Source organism: Doryrhamphus excisus, chromosome 3, assembly GCF_030265055.1.
Source record: "Doryrhamphus excisus isolate RoL2022-K1 chromosome 3, RoL_Dexc_1.0, whole genome shotgun sequence".
Taxonomy (NCBI): domain Eukaryota; kingdom Metazoa; phylum Chordata; class Actinopteri; order Syngnathiformes; family Syngnathidae; genus Doryrhamphus; species Doryrhamphus excisus.
In genome coordinates this window covers 1,162,912-1,185,453 of record NC_080468.1, presented here as the reverse complement: position 1 = coordinate 1,185,453, position 22,542 = coordinate 1,162,912, and the positions used below count along the sequence as shown (strand labels likewise).

At 41.3% G+C, this 22,542-nt stretch overlaps 3 protein-coding genes across 12 annotated transcripts in view; 1 reads left to right on the top strand and 2 right to left on the bottom strand.

Annotated features, from left to right (window-relative positions):
* Positions 1 to 7,487, bottom strand: part of LOC131125016 (probable ATP-dependent DNA helicase HFM1) — an 18,427-nt gene extending 10,940 nt beyond the window's left edge. For 3 of the 9 annotated variants that reach the window (XM_058066098.1, XM_058066104.1, XM_058066103.1), the window contains exons 1-12: positions 4,158 to 4,844; positions 3,474 to 3,573; positions 3,281 to 3,396; positions 2,939 to 3,113; positions 2,243 to 2,589; positions 1,898 to 1,939; positions 1,716 to 1,786; positions 1,492 to 1,624; positions 840 to 991; positions 697 to 774; positions 423 to 578; positions 147 to 347 (exon numbers count right to left, since the gene is read on the bottom strand). In XM_058066098.1, the coding sequence (XP_057922081.1) occupies positions 147 to 347; positions 423 to 578; positions 697 to 774; positions 840 to 991; positions 1,492 to 1,624; positions 1,716 to 1,786; positions 1,898 to 1,939; positions 2,243 to 2,589; positions 2,939 to 3,113; positions 3,281 to 3,396; positions 3,474 to 3,553 (1,551 nt within the window). In that variant the 5' untranslated portion in view covers positions 3,554 to 3,573; positions 4,158 to 4,844. Of the gene's footprint in view, positions 1 to 146; positions 348 to 422; positions 579 to 696; positions 775 to 839; positions 992 to 1,491; positions 1,625 to 1,715; positions 1,787 to 1,897; positions 1,940 to 2,242; positions 2,590 to 2,938; positions 3,114 to 3,280; positions 3,397 to 3,473; positions 3,574 to 4,157; positions 4,845 to 4,877 lie in introns of those variants that run through there. The other 6 variants (XR_009128963.1, XR_009128962.1, XM_058066099.1 and 3 more) reach the window with 5 other exon arrangements.
* On the top strand, positions 4,850 to 15,017 carry LOC131125017 (zinc finger protein 644-like). The gene is made up of 6 exons (XM_058066105.1): positions 4,850 to 5,195; positions 7,677 to 10,119; positions 11,106 to 11,675; positions 12,977 to 13,102; positions 13,608 to 13,710; positions 13,797 to 15,017. The coding sequence occupies exons 2-6, from the start codon at positions 7,680 to 7,682 to the stop codon at positions 13,990 to 13,992; spliced, it is 3,435 nt and encodes a 1,144-aa protein (XP_057922088.1). The 5' UTR covers positions 4,850 to 5,195; positions 7,677 to 7,679; the 3' UTR covers positions 13,993 to 15,017.
* LOC131125021 (DBIRD complex subunit ZNF326-like) lies at positions 14,509 to 22,542 on the bottom strand. 2 transcript variants are annotated; one of them, XM_058066114.1, is made up of 12 exons: positions 22,510 to 22,542; positions 21,582 to 21,609; positions 21,002 to 21,095; positions 20,816 to 20,929; positions 19,598 to 19,862; positions 19,442 to 19,514; positions 18,807 to 18,861; positions 18,535 to 18,682; positions 17,662 to 17,722; positions 17,462 to 17,592; positions 17,281 to 17,370; positions 14,509 to 16,333 (listed from the first exon to the last, which is right to left on the bottom strand). In XM_058066114.1, the coding sequence occupies exons 1-12, from the start codon at positions 22,525 to 22,527 to the stop codon at positions 16,313 to 16,315; spliced, it is 1,098 nt and encodes a 365-aa protein (XP_057922097.1). In that variant the 5' UTR covers positions 22,528 to 22,542; the 3' UTR covers positions 14,509 to 16,312. The 2 variants fall into 2 exon arrangements, with proteins under 2 accessions (XP_057922097.1, XP_057922096.1); XM_058066113.1 differs by lacking the exon at positions 22,510 to 22,542 and adding an exon at positions 21,948 to 22,116 and having other exon boundaries at positions 21,536 to 21,609.

Genomic DNA, 22,542 nt, shown 5'->3' with positions numbered 1-22,542 from the left:
TACTGTTTCCATTTACTTTGTACAGTAGTGTTGTCATTGACTAATATCTAAATTAGTTTGGTGATCCAAAATATTGATGAGTTTAAAGAAACCAGGAAGGAGCAAACAGTTTTTCACATCACAGCACACTGTGTAACCTGACACACCACTAAAGCAGGCTTCTGGTCAGAATAAGTCTGTATGACACTGGCCATCTTGTAGTTGAGAGACCAATCAAACTTGAACTCTGTTTGGTTTGGGCTGCAGGGAAATCCTAACACCACCTTCCTCAGCTTCACCGGGCGGTGGCTCTCATCTACCTCCAAATACGTAGCAGGGCCTTTCTCACTGGAGAGCCAGTCTGCTACCTAAACACCGTTGGCAACAATATATTTATTAGGATTTGACGCAAGTTATATACAGACAATTGATATTGGTCTTACATCAGAAATATTGGGTATAGTGGCTGACGCAGCCACAAACCTCATAGAGAGGCCTGTGTCTCGGTTTTGGGCTGTCCTGTATGCATGCACAGCCTTCATTCTGCTAACTACCACTTCAAGAGTGGCTCCGCGAGTTGCATCCTTTACGACATGAACCTACAAGAACACATTTGAAACGAAGGGATGCAAGCATTCAAATGCAGAAATTGGCATGTGTCTTAAAACGGGGGGTACCCCCACACATAAGGACTCAATGTGTGAGAAACACACTGACCTCATCTATAAGGAAGAGCCTGACCAACTGCAGCAGACAGTTATCCCTCCACTTCCTTGTCATGCTGTCCCATTTTTCCTGTCGAACAAATACTTCCTTATATCATGTACTCACTTTCTTTCAGTAGCATTACTGTCACACACCGGGGTGGTGAGGATGATGTGGGAGTCCTGAATTTCGAAGAAGTCATTGATCTCTGTATCGCCTGTCAGCTCCTTGCAGTTGAGCCCCAGAGGACCAAACTTCTTCGTCCAGCTCTCCAAACACTGACTGCAGAGAGCTTTGATGGGAGCCACTGACAATCACAAACAATCCTTAATAAGTTCAAATCAAAAAATAAAGAGTGATGTCGAGTGGTTAGCGCGCAGACGTCACAGCTAGGAGACCCGAGTTCAATCCCACACTCGACCATCTCTGTGTGGAGTTTGCATGTTTGCATGTTCTGCCCGTGCATGCATGGGTTTTCTCCGGGTACTCTGGTTTCCTCCCACATTCCAAAAACATGCTAGGTTAATTGGCCACTCCAGATTGTCCATAGGTATGAATGTGAGTGGGAATGTTTTTATGTTTATGTTTTGACATACAATAAATGTACCTTTGAGCAATCGTTTTGCATCGTTTTCAAAACACCCAGCAACTGGATAATATGTGTGCTTTAGGTACGTACATTTAAACAGCTCAAGACCTCAATGTTTAAAAAACAAACACAAGTAGACATTGGTAATGTAAACGGTCCATCACTCGCATATCATTCTCCTCAACATTCTAAAGAAAGGTTTGCAAAAACAAGCTTACTATATACAGCTTTGACATCCCTCCAGGGCTCTGAAGTCTCCATCAACAGGTGAATGATGGCAAGTTCAAACAGCACCGTTTTACCAGATCCAGTAGGTGCACATGCCACAAAATTCTTATCCGTATAAAGAACCTATAAAGTCAACCAAAATAGATGCTTATATTCTCAAAATGAAATGTCTCAATAAAAGTAGTATTATTTTCATAAAGGTAATACTACGTACATCATCAAGAGCTTTGGATTGGACATAGTTGAAAAAGGGAAACTCATCGAAAACAGGTCTGAATTTAGCAGCTGTGTTAGCAGAGTTCAGGAAATCTTAGTACTTGTGAAATCCTAAAAGATATTTCAGAAGTTAACCTTCATTCTTTTTCATTTGCTTTTTTCTTAATTAAAAAAGGATACGGATTTCTGAGACTGGGCGTAAAATCTCACATCCTGAAGACCCTAAAATGCACACAATCCAAGAGTCTAAATTCCAACTACTGTTTGCTGTGACTGGCAACTAGCAACTACTATTGCTGCTTTCTACCATCTAGTGGCCTGCGTCTTCCATTACAACTAGGAAGTCAATGAGGGGAGCTCACCTCAGTTCACCCCATCAACTGTAACATATTGTGGTAGCTGCAGTCATGAACGAACATTCACATGCTCATTAGCTGCATTATGTCATATGCAGTAACTGTGGTCATTAGGGCGTGTGTGTGTGTGTGTGTGTGTGTGTGTGTGTGTGTCATTGCAGCACAGCACCTTGAATGTGGAGTGGTTGAGGCGTCATGGGCGTTACCAAGGCTCTCTTTGTGCCCTTGTCCTGTATTTCTGTGTGTGCCGTCGGCTGGGGGGCGTTGACACACGATGCAGACAAGCCCAAAGCAAGGGGAAGAAAGGGTTTCTTCAAGGGGAAAGGAGGAGCGGCCTGACTAAATGTCACCCGTGGTGGTGGCTGATGAGGAGGAGGCGCTGTTGCCATGGTAACCACACTGGGAAAAGTTTGAGGTCTGGCTGCTGTCTGGCGACCACTGCTGTCGCCGCTGCAGAGGTCATTTGTGTTGGACGAGTCACTTACACCGCTCGGTGCAGGAACCTCGAACAAGCTGCTGTGGGAGGAACAGAGAACAGAACTAGCATGAATGTTGTCACTTTGAGTTTAAAGGTTACTATAAAATAGGCCTCTAGCAACAACAGCAACCGGGGAAATGTTGCCTCTTTGTCAAATACCACAATAAGATTATGTTCCTCCTTTAGGATAAACAGGGAATCTAAACTACAAATGTGTCCGGTGATTGACTGATGACCAGTCCAGGCCAAAGTCCCCCTTTCGACCAAAGTACATTGTAAATGTAAAAACAAAAAACAAAACAGCACAATCCCTGAAGCATACATACTATGTGTATTGAAAAGGGGACATCGTTCCAACATGGAGACTAAATATGAACTGCTACTTGCCTTCTCTGCAGAGGTGGACCTTTACTCTCGCCCACAGATAAATATTTCATGCTGATGGTTCCTTGATCAGCGTCCTGCAGACTTTCATCTTCGGCTATGGAGTCGAAGCCTTCACCTCCCCAAAGGGACTCGTATCTGCTGGTGCTGCAGCTGCCATCTTGGATCTCCTCGTTGTCTTAGTCCCACATATGGAATACATCTTAAAACACTATATGTTTATGCAAGGCAAGTGAAAAGCTTTCAAGCCTATTCAAGCAATGCTGGTGTGTCACCCAGTTTAATTAAAGTAGTTTACGCAAGTCAAGTGAAAAGGAATTCCCTCTAATCCAGAGCATAACATACTGTACAGGGAAGCTAGCAACTCTGCCTCTTCCTGCATGACCTGAGTGGTTGGGATCTGTGAAAGAGATGGAGGTGCTTCCAGCTGCCATGGACTGGCGTCCTGGTGCAGTGGCTTTCTGTTAATGACAACCCAAAAAGTGAAGTACACTCAAAAGGATGAGATCAACTTTCAGTGCCATCTCTTTGTACTTACAGTCTGCGGTCAATGGGTTTCTCATAAAATAGATTGTCCAGTGACAAGGTGCAGTCATCTGAGTTGGACAACCCATTCATTGTCAATTTAAGGAGTGTCACTACCAGGACACAATCAAATCACAATAACAGCATTATTGATGCACACATGGATTGTAGTATTTTGTCCTTTAAGACACACAGCCATTACAAATGGTCAATTCTCAGTTCTAAATCACACAAAATCACAAAAATTTCCTCTTTAAAGCAATATTTGAAGCAAAATGCATTTTATTTGCATTATATTTTCCACTTATCATGATTCATTGAACTTTATACAATTAATGGCCATATATTTGGCCATATATTTCTGCATTCTGCATTTTTCTTAATTCAATGAAAACACCCTCTTAATAGTTAGCCTTACAACTTTCTTTAGCACAAATTATTCACATCTAAAATCAAATTTGTGAATAATAAATTTCAATGTAATACATGTTCAAAGAAGCATTACATGTACTTTGTAGTTTTTTTCATGATCTGAAGAACAAAGAAATTATAGAGCATTGCTAATTGCTAGCTAAAGAGCTAAGAGAGCTACATAGTCTTATGAACGAATAGGAAGCATTTTTTGGGAGAAATACTACACCATAATACATTTTCAACCGCCTTTAGCCTTTTTACTGATCTTTTTCGGTGCACTCACCTGTGTTTAATGATTATTTTGTTCAAGAATGTTATACAATGACGCCATATATTAGCCATTAATCTGACCATTGGAAATTTTAGTAGTCGCCGTCATTGCCAGCGTGAATGAGCCGCAACTTCAAATTACTAATTACTTGGCACATTACTAATTTTAATTTTAGGTATGGCACTTTTATTAAATATATTAGCAATATATTAGCAACAACTGTGTGGAAAAATACTTTTTAACTATTAACTATTTTTAAAAGCAGTGGGGTGGAATCAGGCAAATGAAGGGCTTCCATACACATGCACGTAATTGTTTAATGCTGACCATGTTGAAAGTTTGTGTTGATAAGAGTGACATTTTTGGGTCATCCGATTAATTACGTGGTATATATATATATATATATATATATATATATATTTTTTAATAAGCACTGTTGCAACCCATTAATCCATCAGCGCAACAAAGAGCCCATACCAAGACAGCCATGGGGACGTTATGGTTAGATCTCACCAGTATTTAACATCAATGCCTGTCTGTCAGCTAACTTTCCTTACTCAACACGTTGTGTTTTCATTTAAAAACAAAATAACACCAACAACAGCTGCTAACCGCATTTCAACGCCGATTAACCTAGTCTTAACAATGGTTATTCCCAATCGAGCTACCAAAATCTGCCACCTAAAGGGGATGGGCATTATCTTCGTTTTATGCGTCCTCTGTGGAACGTACCATTTTAGCACTGGCGGGGGTACACGCGCCGACTCCAAACATTACGTAGCTAAATTCAAAGCGACAGCAACACACGTAACTTTGAGTTGACACTTTAGCACAAACTGCTCACATTACAACCCCCTCAATGTCCATTTTGTTGGTTTTGGTGCTGTGCGGGAAGACATGTGCACGGTTACCCGTTAAAAAAATAAATGATCTGTGCCACACCAGACCACCACGGAAAATGGCGACTGTGAAGTAGATGGAAGACGAAAGTCAGAAATTGTCAAATGCTCCGTATGCCTTGGGTCCAGTCTCCATCCACACCGTTGGGAGGTAACGTGTGCTCGTTTTTAACATTTCATTGCCATCCGTGTCGAATCTACTGAGTGGTATTTGTCATTAGCCCCGGTTTAGCTTCGGTAATGGGTTTTTTGGTATGGAACAGCCTTGTTGGAATGGTCTGCAGCTCATGCCAGCAGCATCCAACAACACAGGCTAATATTAATGGCAGAAATATTATGAAACAATGATCAACCAATACGTCCATAACTCCGGAAACAATTACATTGTTAGCCGGCATTATATCTGTAAACTACAGTGGCGAAACTTTTACACAATTCACAGGCGATTGTCAAAAGCCGTTATTGTCATTTAACCCTCTGTTTTGTCTCAACTGTGGAAATGTTCTGCGCGTATTTTGTGATGGTGCACTCTCTTCTTGTGACACTTCTATTGCCCTACACTTCTGAGAGCCCAGACTCTCTTCTGTCCTTCATAAATGGTTTCAATTCATCATTTCAGCCATGGCCATGTACGGTGCATTAGCAAGCTAACTAGCTTGTAAACACTGCTAATAATTGGAACAGTAAGGATTGAATAACCTGATCCCAGCTCTGCATTTTAGGCGAGACACAAAAAAGTCGTGGTTGCACAGAATATTGTTGTTTTTGACAAGTTAATTTGCAGTGACAGGCTGCAAAATGTGACTACTGTAAAGTCAGTAGCCTCTCGGCCTCGGTTCACGGATGTGTATTTTACTTTGTTCGTAAATAGTTGTGTGAACGGAAAGAAAACAGGAGCAATTGCAGACTTCCAATCTGTTAGGATTTTCTGATATTTTGACGCAGACCGAAGGCGTTCAGAGTTACATCCCCATCTACTGGCGCGGCATGCATACTACACTTATTGGTGAGCTAGCTTATCATCAGAGGAGAGCTTTATTATAAAGCTAATTATTCCTGTTGAGAACATGGCTATAAAAATTGTTTCACACTTGAACACTGTCGGACATTAGTTTTTTTTCCATTGGTACGGTGTTGTTACACAGTAAATACTTCCAAACTACACAGCAGCTGACTTGGTCCAGCATTATAATGCCTCTGTTGAGCGATATAGTGAGATATTAGATATACATGACGTAAATAAGGTTTAAACATTTACATTAGATGTGTTGTATAACCAGCTACAGTATGAACTAGGGATCGGCATGGCCGATGCCGATACCGATTTTTTTCCCATCACTCTTAGCCGATGGCCGATTTTGCTTGGGTCGATATTTGTGGCCGATACTGCTTTTGCTCCCTCAATTTACATGAAAAAATAACAATGATAACAAATATTACAGGTCTCAAGTTTAAATATTTATTTAAACCAGTGGATTCAGCTTTCTTAAACACATATTTAAAAGGAATAAATATTCAACCATGTGCAAAACATTTGTTGTAGTTGAAGTTTTATCTAGCATCAACAGCTCCCTAATTCCAATGGTGAAAGTTTAACTGTTAGAGGCTAATTAAAAGTTGAAAACGTACCCTTGTTGTGATTCCCCACTGTTGCAGTGGGGGAGGGGTCCCGCGACTGCGTGTGTTGCAGGGTCCTGCGGCAACACAAAGCTGCCCGGCGGATGCCTGTCTGTAAATCATGCGGCGGAAAAATACATCGGAGAACCCACACACGTATCGGTCGATGCCGATTCAAATAAAGAACGCAAATATTGGCCCGATATCGGTCGGCCGATGTATCGGTATAAATCAGTATCAGTATAAACACAAAGTTATTGGAATCCTGCAGCTTAAACAAATATGTGGTTAATTTATGGCAAAAAGAACTACAGTTCAAATGAGATTTAGAGACCAGGGTGCAGATTCAGAAAGTAATTAATTGGACTGGTCAAGTGGATGCTAGTATTTGAAGTCTTATGCAGCAACACTGTTTTGATCAGACAAATCTTAAGTAAGTTTCATCAAGTTTAGAATTACTACAGCCTGGACCGCTAAGATTGTGGCAGCTGTTGTCGATGGGGTGGGGAGCACCTTGCGTCTATTGGAGCCAACGAGTGATGCTGGAAACACAGAGTGTAGGTAGGATTGCAAGGTTTATAGTTTAGTCTAAATACAATATAATGGATTTTTCTTTTCATGTTTTTTGCTCACAACCATAAAAAAGACATGACATGCGTCATTGCCAAATATGCAAATTAGACAACGATGTCATCTTCTGCAGTACATAGATTACGGTCCGGTGGGAAACACTGGGTTCACTTAGATCGAGAGGATTGAACTATCCCAGCTGGTTTCAGGCGAGAGGCTGGGTACACACTGATACAACCCCACAGTCGACAGTAGTCATAATCGAAGGGATAGTTCAGATGTCTTGACATGAAGTTGTATGACATCTCCATTAGCAGTGTAATACATACCCCCCCCCCCCAGACCTGTATTATGTTAACCGCATGAAATGTGCTGAACTCATCAGCAGAGTCATACAGGTTTTGTTGTTGGAAAAAATTGTTTGACTTCTTTTGCTGTCTTTCAGGTCATGGCAGCTGAAATGTCATGTCTGGCAGGTGTTGATGGAGATGACAAAGATGCAGATCCTGACATTAACGCCCTCTTCCTTCTTCAAGAATCTGTGAAAATGGCGGAAGAATCAACCTCTTGCAACGATTCTTTCGACAAACGGGCTCTAAATCAGTCCACAGTCCTAGATGTTCTGTCAAACACGGACATGTTGGCTCCAATTGGCTTGGGTAATGGACTTTCTCTACATGAGGCCACACGGGCTGATGGGTATGCTGAACTCCACAGCATACCCATAGACAAAGATGAGGAAAAAAGCATCACCCAGTTAAAAACTGTGCAAGAAATAGATACTGCTGGAATTTGGGGCTTTGATATGGAATCACCGGAGAACTTATCTGATGATTTCAGTAGCCCCAATGACTTCCAATGGGACCCTCATAAAGAGTTTATGCAGTTTCTGTGGGAGAATCACAATGATTCTTCAGGCCAGGAACCTAAAGAGGAAGTGCATCCTCTAAACAACCAGAGCAAAAGAAAACGCAAAATGGACATGGTTGTCATGGTAGATCCCTCAGTGGACATGTATTCAGATTTGAGTCACAAGTCACCTGAGGATTTCTCTCATACGGAGGACCAAGTGGACTCCATTCCTGTCAAAGATGTCAAAAAGGCAAGGACTTTCTCCAAGCTGCAGACATCCCAGACAGTCAACGTTCCAAGTCATCCTAATGGAACCATGAAAGCCATCAAGCAAGTTCTCTGCAATGTACCGGGAAGAAATTCGCATGAAGGTAACCCAAGCCGTGGCCTTTCATCACTGAATGGGAGGCTCACGGCGAATTCCCATTCAGAGGAGAAAGCGTCTTGTTACCCATGCTCAAAATGTAAGCTCATTTTCAAGAAGGCCCATCATTTGCAACGTCATATGAAAACTCACCAAGACCCACCAAATCATTTGCCAAAGACTTATATGTGCAGAGAATGTGGCGATTCTTTCAGGCAAAGCAGTCTCCTGATTGAGCACATGAGTGGACACCATGAGAAAAGACCAAGGCTCCCCGACAAGCTCAAAGCATGGGGGGACAAGGACAACCAGGACAACGATGCAAAGCTTTTCTGCCCGCAGTGTCCGTTTACAACGAACTGCCCCAACACATTTGTTCAACATGCAAAAACCCACGACAAGAGAAAGTTGGGATGTGACAAATGTAGCTACAGGACCGAGAGCAGACATGATCTTATGAGACACGACATCGTCCAGCACACGGTAAAGGCGGTTAGAAAGCAAATCAGGGACGGCGACTGTAAAACCTTCTCTTGCAACATTTGCTCTTACAAAGCTTTTAGCAAAAATGTTTTTAAAAATCACCTGCTGCGCCGCCACCAACAAGAGTTTAAGGAATATGAATGTGCACAGTATGCCGAGAAACACATCCAACCATCCGAGGAAGAGCAGCACATTCCTTCTTGCACACTGGTAGAAGACGCAGAGTTAACCTCAGAAATTACCATTCAAAATCAGGTCCCCTCAAAAAGAGCTCGTTTGCCCGCTGAGTCGAGCGACATTTCAGATTTATTTCAAAGTAACAAGATCAAGCGAGGTCTAAAGTCCCAACTCACTGAATCCAAATTGGATAAATCCATTAATGTTCTACTATCCCGACAAAAACATGGAAGGAAGACCGCAGAGCAGAGGAAAGAAAACACATCTATAACTGATTTGAGTTGTAAAAATGAAGGTTCTCATCAGGTTCAGGAAAACGCGGCATTATCTCCAAATGGTCTCACAGGATCATCCCATGAGGTGGAAAGGGTTCCCAATTGCAATCTCGATCAGTCGCCTATCAGGAAGTCCCCATCTAAGAGAAAGATGTCCACCCCTTACCGCAACACTTCGGACCAAGACTCCTGTTTTATCTTGCCAAAACCTATGCCAAGCCCGAAGAGACTAAACCAAGGAGATGCTGATGACTACGATAGAAAAGACGCTTTCCATCTAAAAGACACAGATGCCAACATGTTTGACAACGGTGGCAATCCAGAAAATCATAATTTAATTTATACCTATAGCAGAAGAATGTCGATACGTGGTGCTCTCCAGGCATCAAAGCAGCTTTTTGAGAAAACAAAGAACGAAGAGCAGGAGCAGAGTGACCCTCCAATAAAAGAAGAAGACATGGAAACAGAAGTGTTTCAAGGAACCTTTGACTCTCATCCATTATCATCCATAGCAGAAGACATGTCAGAGCTGGAACTGGACCGCAAGTACCACTGCCCGTACTGTTCTGCAGTCTTTCACTCGGGAGTGGGCTTGTCCAATCACGTGAGAGGACATCTTCACAGGATTGGACTAACCTACAAAGCGCGCCATGTCCTGACTCCTGACCAGGTGGTTTGTAAAGACCGGAAACCCAAAATCCCTCGGAAGATCACATCGTTCCAGAAACTGAAAAAAGGTACCGATAGTATTTGATTTGAGCTATTTGGCTAAAAACAAAGTTGGGGATTTGGCAATGTTCTTGTTCAACTAAGGGGGAAAATAGGACGTAACTCTTCCGTAGCTGATGCCATGTTGCTTAATTCATTCGCTACCCACGCTACACAGAAACTAGGAAGTGAGTTGGTCAAAATCATCAAAAATGGCCGATACCCAGAGGGACGACTTTTGAAAAAGGGCTGGGATTGAAAGAGTTAATCAACAAGTTGTTATCAATGACTATATTATATTATATTATATGAGATGACACAAGGCCTGTCTTTAAACACCTTTACTTTTGTTCTTTAAATTTTAAAAATCACGTTTTTCAATGTCATTGACAAGAAATGACATTCTTGATGTCATTGGTCATCATTTTAAAAGCGGCTTCATATATATATATATATATATATATATATACATATATATATCTCCATATGGGATGACTTGCCCTTATCTTTTGAGATACAGTTGTCCCTCGCAATAGTGCAGTTAGATTATTGCGCGAGGACATTCAAATTGTTTAATGATCGTTTCATAGTAGACTATAGTATATTAATTAGTCACCATACTTAAATGGAAGTGATATGTAGTATTCAGTAATTACAAAAACATTGAGACGTTACATGACCTGAACACTGCATGAAGTGCACTGCAACCATGGCATGCTTGACATTATAGAGTGGGAAAAGGTTCTCTCATTCGGTGTGGAAGTGGTAAGTTTTTGCTTTATTAAGTTTAGAAGAAATGAAAATTGAGGCTGCCAGGTTAGATGGCTAGGTTATTAGTCTCGAGTCCACGGACCCTGGAGTTCAAGGGTTGTGACGTAAACAATAGGAGTATTATTTCATGTCTGAAGGGCTCTTGGAACTTATTTTGAAAGTCAAAGTTAAAAAGTCCTAAGTTTGTTTTAGCTGTTCTACTGGACGCCATTGTTTAATGCTTGCTCTGGTTTTTATTTTGCAGTGTTGCAGTTGCAGCCAGATTCCGAGGAGACGGGTATCCATTCCTGCCCATTATGTGGGGATTCATTTGACAATAGGAAAGGACAGTCCAACCATGTTCGGGGCCACCTCAAAAAGATTGGTAGAGCCTATTTATCAAAGAACAGATCCCCATTACTTGTACTCAAGGAGTTGATGCGGAACAAAAAGGAGTACCTCAGGGCAGTTGAGATCCTTGGAAAGAAACAGAATAATTCCCATTATGGTGCTGATCATTTCATGCCAACTTCCTTTGGAATCCACCAGAATGACTCGGATTCAAGCGTGTGCGCTGATGTCAAACCACTCAGGCCTGTATTTTCATTCTTGGAAAGGGACGCTGACAAAAGCCAACTGCAGACCAAGTTGGATGAGCAGGATTCACTTTCCGACACGACTGCATTGATAGGAATTCTGAAGAAGAGAAAGTGCCAGGAAGACTCCAAACCCAAGGGGATTTTGCATATATCCAGGTACCCTGCACCGGTCTCCTGCAATGGTGAACATAGTTTGGGACCAAGAGTGGCGTCTTCACTGCCAATCGCGGCATCGGGTAAGCAGCCTTATCAAAATGGAAATGTATCTGTTCTCCATTCGATACCACTAGGAATTGAAGAATACGGTAATCCGAGTCAGAAGCGTCACGTGAAATCAATGCCCATGCATTTTTCAGTTTTGGTATAAAAATTCAAAACGTGAAACTTTTTTTTTTGTAGAATTTTGCCCATCATCCGTAATGCTTATGTGATGCATGACTACATCTCGATATTAACATTGTTAGGCCGATCAAACTACGTCACGAGCACATTGACACAGCAGAACACACTGGCTAGCGACTAGCCTCACCACAGACTCCCCTGCAGCGCTCTCAATGCCTTACACCAGGGGTCGGGAACCTTTTTGGCTAAGAGAGCCATGAAGGCCAGATATTTTAAAATGTGTATCTGTGAGAGCCATATACATTTTTTTAAACATTGAATGCAATAAAATGTGTGCATTTTTATGTAAGACCAACAGTTTTAGATATAATGGGCTCTAATTACGTAGACCGGGCACACTACCCCACGCCAAGGGGGTGTGGCCAGCACACTTTTGTGAGCAGCGCAGTGTCCAATAATAAATCAAATACTTGCTGCCATTAATGCAACTTCTGCTGCTGCATGGTTTTGCACCGTACTCAGTATATTTCATTCTTTTGGCCATCTTTGCCAGAAGGCTTGGTTCTGCAGCTTTAGCTAGGTGACTATTTGACTAAAGGAGGAAAGTTTATATTTACATGTTGACATCTCAATGACCGAGGTAGACTACCGCATTACCCAGTAATAATCAAGTTTTGGTGTTTGACCTGGAAAATATCATCATGAAAGATAGATATGGTCGGCCATATTGCAGTAGAAAATAGATGGACGGATTAAAATGCATAAGAAAGTTGTTGATTTTTAATATTTTTAACAGTGATTTCCGTGATGTTTACTTTAAAATGTTAGCAAAAATACATTTTTATTGTGGTAAATGCTTGAGAGCTAGATACAGTCATCAAAAGAGCCCTACCTGGCTCCCGAGCCATAGGTTCCCTACCTCTGCCTTAGACACTACAGGGAAGGGACATGCTGTGTAGGAACTGCTGCTGCTCAGGGTGGCCCAAGCGGTTATTAGGTTTAGGGGGCAATCACTTTTTCAGTAGGTTTGGATTTATTTTCCTCCCTTAACAATGAAAAAAAGCTTCATTTTAAAACTGTATTTTGCATTGGGTTGTGTTGCCATTGACTTCATATTGAAATTTGATGGTCTGAAACATTTGTGACAAAACACTCTCACAGCGCTGTATGTGTGACTATTATATTCCTTTTGCAGAGAAAGGCGAATTCAACAGGAAGGCGTGTGTCCACTGCAATGCAAGTTTTCACAGTGGCGTCAGTCTGTCCAATCATCTCCGTGCATGTGTCAAGCGCAAAAGAAGTGCCTCACTAGAGGGAACCAGTAAGTGGCATTTCCTCTTCAGAGTTAGGCCTCTGAAGTGCCGTAACTCCTCTCCCCAAAAGTACAATCTACAAAAACATTCAAACGACAAAAAATGGAGAAAATGGAAGTGAGCTTTGGTCGGTTTCCGATGCACCAGTAGAAAAAGACGCTACAGCTGTCGTGAATGTTTCATAGTATTTGTTCTAAAAGTACACCAACAGTCAATAGCAACTTTGAGGCCATATTTTGTGACACCTACGGGACCGGTTTTGCCGTGCCGGTCGTGCAGCACGAGAAACACCCGGCAGGAACAGCACTCAGATCAGCAGTTCCACTGCAGGAAGTCAACCTCAACTTCCATTTGTTTGAGAGGTTCCATTTTGCAGTTTAGGGCGTTCAATAAAAATGGTGAAAAATATGGACCCCATAGTTTATATTGACTGCCTATTGACTATCATGAGAACACAGCTGAGATTCGAACCGAGAACCTCCTTGTAGTCCTAATATAAATTGTTTCTTTCAGCATTTGACTGCAAAGCGAGGCGGCAGCGTTTAAGGCAGAGCTCAAAGAAGAAGATGCTTCCGTTAACACAAACGCCAGAGGAAATGTACAGACTTACATGCAGGTAAACCTCGTCTTGCCCTTTTGCGTATCAGTGTGTTGCCGTCGACGTCGGATGTCACGGATCATCATATCACATTCTCCTTGCAGGTTCTGTGACCTCGTCTTCCAGGGTCCCCTATCGGTCCAGGAGGACTGGGTGAAGCATTTACAAAGACACATCATGAACACTGGTGTCCCCCACACTGGGCTTGGCATGGTTGAGGTCACGTCACCATCCACAGACTTGGCTTGCATCAAGACGGACCAAGAGGACACTCTCAATGCTGCACAAGCCACCTCGTGAAGCCAACGGGGACTTTTTTTTTTTTTTTTTTTTTTAAGACTTCACTAGACTGTGTGTGTATGTACATGGGACGGGGTTTTTTCTCCACTTTTTTTTAGTCAAGTACAGTATTCATCTTTAAGATTGCCGTATATGTCGAGACATTTGGCTGGTGATAGTTCTTTTGGATACTACCTGTTTTGTTTTGACAGGCTTTCATTCACCCTTTGGAAGTACAGTACCAAGTAGTCTTGTTTTCATGCAGTACGTGTCCACGGAAGACAACCTTTACCTCAGATGAACTATTGTTCGAAATTTGGGAGCACCTCTGCTGCGTAAATTAAAAAAAAAAGCCAATTGTTTTCTTCTAGCCCATTATTATAAACCCATACACACTTTGTGGCAGATTCCAATGAAGTGATCATTATCTGGAAAAAAAACTGACAAGAATAAAATGTGCAACTCTATTATACATAGAAACTTTTTTCTTTTTTTACATTTTATTGTGTTTCCATTTAAAGTAGAGTGGAACCTCCCAAGTAGTAGACAAGCCCTCCCATGATGCCGGTTGTCTAATTTCATGTAGTCAAAAAAAAAAGTTTCCATTATATGTAATGTGCAAATGAATCATTCAATGCTTCGTGAGCTGAAATCTTATGAATTTGTTGTCTTACAGGACATCCTGCATTTTGATCTGTTGGAACGCCCATGTTTAGGTTGACTTTTGAGACATTTTGCCACCATTGTATGGCTGAATTTTTTCAATTGTTGTTCGACTTTGGAGGTTCCACTGTATAATGGGTAAGAAAAACCACAAAAAAAAGAAAACTAACAACCATTGCTGTTCATGCCCTACATCCACATCTACGATATTTAACTATGGAAAATACGCTTTTTAAATAATTTAATTTTGAAATGTACTATATCACAAATACAATGTTTAAAACGTGTTTCTTAATAAATAAAAAAATGGACTTTTCTGTCATTTTTTTTTCTAAAAAGAGGCAATAACGATGCTGCAGACTTGACTTTCTATCGCTTGTGTATACTAACAGTCAATATTAAACTAAAAGTATATACATTTGTACTTGTAATTTACCTTGTGGATTTATTGTTAACTCAGTGCTCGGGTAGTTGAGAATGAGTTATGTTGTTGCGGTTCATGACACATGGCTTGGTGCAAATACACGTTCCGCAATACTGTAATACTAGTGGCTGTGTGCATCATTTGAGGATTGGTTTGGAAGGCCTATATAAAGGCCCCAAAAGGCCAGCATTGTTAGGCACGTCTATCACACGACCGACGTCCCCAGGTAGCGGGTATGGTGGAGGCCAGTTTGAGCTACAGTTAGAAAGCCAGAAACCCACAATCAGAAACCTGTATGATCGCCACAACACGACAGTCTCTGTTGACGATAGACCACATTCAGGGCGACAACTCCTGACCAGGATCACTACATTCGGTTGCAACACTGTAAAATGTACGATATTTAACGTTGAAATTATGTTTTTTTTTTTTTAATCATTTAATTTTGGAATGTACTATATCAAATACAATGTTGAAAACATTTGTGTTTCTAAACAAAAACAATTATTCACAAGTTGGCATGCCCCCCCCCCAAAAAAAAGTAATACAAGAGGCAGATAAAGCTATGTGTACACCAGTGGCGTGCGGTCAGGGGAGCCTCACCTGCTGTGATGAGAAATACAAAAAAAACAACCCAAAAAATCAAAATGTGTCCATTGCACTGTATTAAGGGCTGCATGGCGAGTGAGTGGTTAGCGCATAGGCCTCACAGCTAGGAGATCCGAGTTCAATTCCACCCTCGGCCATCTCTGTGTGGAGTTTTCTCCGGTTTCCTCCCACATTCCAAAAACATGCTAGGTTAATTAGAGACTCCAAATTGTCCATAGGTATGAATGCGAGTGTGAATGGTTGTTTGTCTATATGTGCCCTGTGATTGGCTGGCCACCAGTCCAGGGTGTACCCCGCCTCTCGCCCCAAGACAGCTGGGATAGGCTCCAGCACCACACGCGACCCTCGTGAGGATAAACAGTAGAAAATGAATGAATGAACGTACGATTCCAATCGGTTTTAACATACACATCCGGTCATTAAAAAAATGAATTATGTTTTTTGGGGGTTATTTTCTGAACGACCAACCTGTATTAACATAACCCCAAGGAATCAGTGCCTCACCAGCCATGATCCTCATCGCACGTCGTTGGTTTGCACGCACAAAGCATCAAACTGTACTGGTTGTGATGGTGAAGTCCATTGTGAAGTCGTGTCACACAGCACTCGGGGCGTCTATGGCATCTTTGGGGTCGGGGTCTCCTGTCATTCAAACTGGCTGAAACCCTAATAAATACAACATATGTCCATAAAGTTAGGCTCTTTGCCCATGGTCAAGAACATACAATATCACAGTTTACCAAGTATATTTTTGTTTTTGTTTTTTTTTCTGTTTCATGGTTGAGTAGGGCCTATTATTTGGAAGAAAAATATGCACATTAAACCAAATGTTACTAAGAATTCTCAAGTATAAACATTGCTGAATGGACTACAATACATATTATAAAAAGGCATTCAGAAGACGCATTGAAAAGACACCGAGAATGTTACGTAGTATTCCCTCCAGGTCACCAGGTGTCAGTGACGTTACTGTTATGTTCGTTGACAGCGGCTTTTATTGCAGGTTTGAATTATTCTTACAACAGGCACAATAATCCCTGCTGAAACATGAGCTACTGTTACTGTTACTACGGTAACGTACAGCGAGCTTAAACTCAACTCTGCCATTTAGGATTGACTGTTAAGACATGGGAATATTTTCATAGTTTGGAGCATAGAAAACCTGTTTATGACTGATCATTTTTAACATTATTAGAGCCCCGTACACACGAAATAACACCCCCATATTCACAGGTCGCAGGGAACGCAAGACTACCGCTAGCAGAAATATATATCTTCTAACCCCAAGGAGCCAAAACCTTACCACTTCCACACGGGATGGGAGGAGAACTTTTATTTTTGAACTCTATCATGTCAGACATGCCAAGGATGCCTTCAAGACTTCATGCAAGTAATGTGATGTAAAAGTAATGTCGGCCACATTACCAGACCAGAATACTACATATCAACACCAGTACAGTACATACTGTAGTATGTGCCACGGATAGACAGAATGACCATTTCCGACAATTTTGATGCAGTTTAACTCATAATTGTAAAAATGATCCACATGTATCATCATTTTGGTGTAATGAGAATAGATGTACTGTAAATGTTTAGCATGTCTGGCATACCTTGAGGAAATTTTCAAACTGAGGCTGCAGCTCTTTCATGATGGTATCTGCTTTGTCAAGTGAAGCGTGTCTCCGCTGTGCTCCAAATTCCTCCATGAATTCAACAAAATTCCATGGTTAGGGAAGGAATTCCAAGTGCGACGGCACTGTACAGATCATTAGCGTGCAGCACAGGTGTTACCTTTGTTTTGGAGAGGTGTTCCGGCGAGGTGATGTGATTCTGCACAGATGATGCCGCCGTGGATACGAGGACTTGGCAAGCTGCGCAGTGGAACAACGCAACCTTTGTCATGTGGTCGTTCTCCTGCAGAGCTGGACCAAAAAGAGGAACGCTGTTGCTGAGGGCCGTAGTTAGGTTTTTGTTATGGGGGGGTTCATTACCACGAAGAGCGCTGTCATCTATGGCTCGGCTGCACTTGATGCTCTTATACAACATGACGTCCTACAATGTCAAAAAAAACTGGATGAGTATTACCGCCTTTACAAATAAATGCTCTGTTTTGATTGACATGCTATTCATTTCCAATGTGGGTCTGGAGCTAAAACAGGGGTGGGCAAACTACGGCCCTGGGGGCCACATCCGGCCCGCCAAGTGTTTCAATATGCTTGAGGTAGCTGCTTTATCAATTTCGTTATTTGATGTGGTCTGTTACAAAATGCTCCTGGAAAAAGGGACACAAGCACATAATAATAATAATAATAATAATAATGTTGTCAATAATGATAATAATACTACTATTATATTAATATTGTTGTTAATAATATTAATATAATCATGGTAGTAATATTACAAAATACTCCTGGAAAAAGGAGCACAAGCACAATAATAGTAATACAAATAATGATAATAATACTACTATTATATTAATATTGTTGTTAATAATATTAATATAATAATGGTAGTAATATTATTACAACAAAATAATAATAATAAAATAACATTACTATAACTAATAATAATAATAATTCTAATAAAAACAACAATAATAATACATTGAGAAACACACTTTACATCAAATAAATGATTTCAAAGTGCACATATAGCAGATTGCATGACACTTTTATGTGTAAAAATATAGGTGTAAAAATGGACTGTTACGTGTAAAATACTACATAATCCCCCCCCGTCAATTTTGTTAAATTAATGCGGCCCGCGAGTCAAAAAGTTTGCCCACCCCTGAGCTAAAATGATGGGTTTAGGAAACCCTGCTGTCAGTAAATATGACTTGGGTCTTCCAAAGTGAGTCTTTTTACCTGCAGGAAGGCTATCGTCATGTCGTCATAGTTATTCTGCTGTTGGATGTGCTCCATTACGTCCCAGTGAATTTTGCTGTCCAAGTGGTCCTCCAGCTCCTGCCCATTGCTCACTTCGATGTCGCACAGGTCACAGTTGATGGTTATCCTTCAAAAGGATTATCACGATGTGGTCCAAATCCTTTTTACACTTTAACATGTTTACCCTCATCATTTGCACAGGCAAGGCATCCTAATTCAATAATAAGTCAGTGGAGATGTGCGCTACTCACTGATCCATCAGAATAGATTTGGTCCTTTTGCTTTTTGTCCTACTCTCTTCCGCTTCTATAAAAAGGTGCACAAAAACATTTGTGATTGGATGTTTCCCATCATCATTTGATTGGAAGACCCATCGGATATCGCAGGTCATTACGCAATAGAGCAGTATGACTCACGGTGTCATCTTACAATGAACGCTAAGATCACCACACAGCGACTTAACACTCAAAAAGTACGTAAGAAATATATTTTCCTCACGAGGGTCGCGGGGGGTGCTGGAGCCTATCCCAGCTGTCTTCGGGCGTAAGGCGGGGTACACCCTGGACAGGTGGCCAGCCAATCACAGGGCACATATAGACAAACAACCATTCACACTCACATTCATACCTATGGACAATTTGGAGTGGCTAATTAACCTAGCATGTTTTTGGAATGTGGGAGGAAACCGGAGTACCCGGAGAAAACCCACGCATGCACGGGGAGAACATGCAAACTCCACACAGAGATGCCCGAGGGTGGCTGTAAATGTTATAGTACAGTAAAATATGGAGCTTATTTCTTACCTACTTTTGTGTGTTAAGTTACTGTGTGATGATTTTGGCATTCATTCCAAACTCTTATTTTGAGCAAGCTTTTTTTTTTTTACCTGCTTCACCGGGCTCCTCCGTAATCTGATAGTCCTGCAGCTTTGGTGAAGACAACCTAACACGTGGGACCATCTGTGGAGAGGAAAAGGTAGAAATTGGTTTAGAGAGTCACAGTATGATCAGTACTTGAACATACAAACAGAACTAGGATATACCATGCTGCTGTGCTCTGGCCTTGCCATGGCTTCTTCTCCATTGGTCCTCTCTGCGCCATAGGATGTCCTCATGGATGCATACCCTGGTGGCTCCAGTGACTTCATGTTATAGTCACGCCGTCGGCTTAATTCCCAGGAGGACATGACATGACGGCTCCCGCCTGGAGACAAACATTGCTCAGGTGGGAAGTTGTCCTTTGTGGGCCGTAATCTGTCAATTGTCGAGTCAACCATGTCATTATCAAACGGGTCGTAAAGTTCAGTCCTGGAGGAGACAGAGGGAGGATGACTGTTAGTGCGCCATTTTCAATCATAACATCAGAATTCATCAACGATGAAACACTGAGCGCTTAAACTAGTTAGTAAAACACTATATGCTACAATATGCTACAATATGCTACAATATGCTACAATATGCTACAATATGCTACAATATGCTACAAAGCAACTGGAGCCAGGAGATCCAGGGATCCAATCTCCATTTGGGCATCTGTGTGTGGATTTAGTATGTTCGCTCCGTGGATGAGATGATTTTTTATGGGCCCGCAGCACTAAAAATATAATTAACAAGAAAAAAAAATTGAAAAAGCTTCAGTAATTTCATTAATATAAAATAAAAATATTAAGAGGAAAATAATTGTATCGTAACGAGAAATAAGGTCATAATTTAACAAGAATAAACTCCTAATATGGGGGTAAAATTTAGTAGCATCGACTTGAAATATGCCATTTATTTAAAGTTATATTATAGGAATGCACACAAAATAAAGCTGAAATATTTTTTGCGAGAATAAACTTCTTATATTATTAAGTCATAATGCTACAAAATGAACATTTACAAAGATTATTTAAGAAGAAAGTTTAAATATTTGTACAATTTTAAAAAAAGGCCCAAAAATACTAGTAATAAATACTACTAATAAGCTATTCTGCTCTAATTTGTCCATATGTGTGAATGGTTGTTTGTCTACATGTGCCATGCAACCAGCCCGGTCCAAACTCAGCTGGGAGGGGGTCCAGCTTACACCTAATGAGGATAAGGGGTATAAAAAAATGAATGAATACTACGTACAAAAGCAGTGGAGGACAACCACAGTGGACCCCTTAAATGTAAACGTCTGTAATGGTTTGCCGCTGCTACGTGTCTGCATAGAGGGTGCTAACTTTCAAACATGTAAGGTGCACCCCATAACAACTGGCTTCAGAGAATCATCTTACCCTTCAGGCCCAGTGCCTGAGACAAGACGAGACACGGGCGGGCGAGCAGCCTTTGCTAAGTGTTGGTGGTGCGAAGGTGTCGATGTCACAACATCCTTCTCGTATTTTTCATATCTAAAAGCAAGGAACAGGGAAAATATCAGTACAACATACACACTACAAACCAAACTGCAACATCCATCATACCTTTGTACACTGCTTTGCTCGTGCGACTCATCTTCGGCATTTCTCTTAACCACTGGTTGGAATGAAGACTTCCACTTACCAGCAGAGGCTTGTGCTAACAGGGAAATTAAGAAAAGAACACATTATATTGACTGACGGGATATAATTCAGTGTTCAATTATTTTCATGTCACAACTACCATTTAGGAAGGGGTGTTGTGATGATAAAATAATATTTCTAAATATATTTGATGTGGCTACAAGTACACATGGGACTGTGAGTTTCGTCAATGTGATAAAACGATACCGTAAACTAGACCTTTGCTCGTTTAGATGTGTTATAGATGGTTTATCACCGCTAGGGGGCTCTATTGCACATGTCATTTTCATGAAAACTGAGCATATCCTGTCATCAGAAAAAACTTGACATTGCTGCTCGTTTTACGTCAATTTTAAGCAACGCTGAGCGTTCAGCGGTGGGTTGACACAACGTACGGGTCAAGACGGGATTCCTTTTGAACGCATGTGTGTCTGCTCGATGTATTTAAACCGCTACCTGCACTAGAATACTCTGCCTTTCTCCCAGCAGCTGGAATGTGTACCTGGGTTTCTTTCAAGTCGCAATGTACTCTGTCAAAAAGGAGAACAGAAATAGCAATAAAGAAAACAAGCAAATGCCACAACAACAGCCGAGAATAAACAATGCACGACGCTAGTCTATCAAGGGTTGTCCTTTCAGGAGAAAACTTGTAGCAGGCTAGCAAGCTAGCAAAGCTATGTAGCGTTAGCCAAAAAGCTACAAACACAAGAACTCCCGTTTTATTTGTTTCATAGTAGATCAAACAAAGATAATACAAGTTGATCGGGAAAGGTGACACACTTCGAAACTATGCTCTAACGGGAGAAGTTAGCTTAACACTAGTTAGCGGCTACTAAATGTTCAGAGAGCACAATAGGCCAGCTACTACCTGCTAGATTGTTGCTCTTTGAATAATGCTTCCCCAACGGGCCCCGTGACTCCTCTTTTATTTATCTGCCGATTCATTCTTTTTTATCCTTAAAGTACGAATGTCAACGGAGAAGATATATATTACAGCGCACTCGGGATCTGTGAGTGCAGTAAAGATGGTCGAGTCATGGAGGAGTCGTTCAAAACTCACGAGTGTTTTTTTTACTGAGTCGGGACTCACTGATACTGACTCAGCCCTGCTATCCATCCAGTGGTGGAGCCGGAATTTTTAAATTGGGGTGGCCATGATGAGACCATTACTCACATGGGGTGACAATAAGTCGATACCTTAGTAAGCTGTTCCAAAAGTTAGCGCACTTAATATCTGAGCAGTTTGGCGAGGACATGTTTTCAATACACAGTTTCTGGATTCTGCTCACCATCATGGCGACCAAACTCCTTGGTTTATGCCGCTACAGACAGCTTCCAATATTAAAAGATGTACTTCTGAATAGCACTTCATAATTTAAATCAAAGTCAATATCGTGAGGAAACTAAACTAGTAATGATGAAAAACTTACCCACAGTTTAAAGGTCATGCAACATGAAGTTTT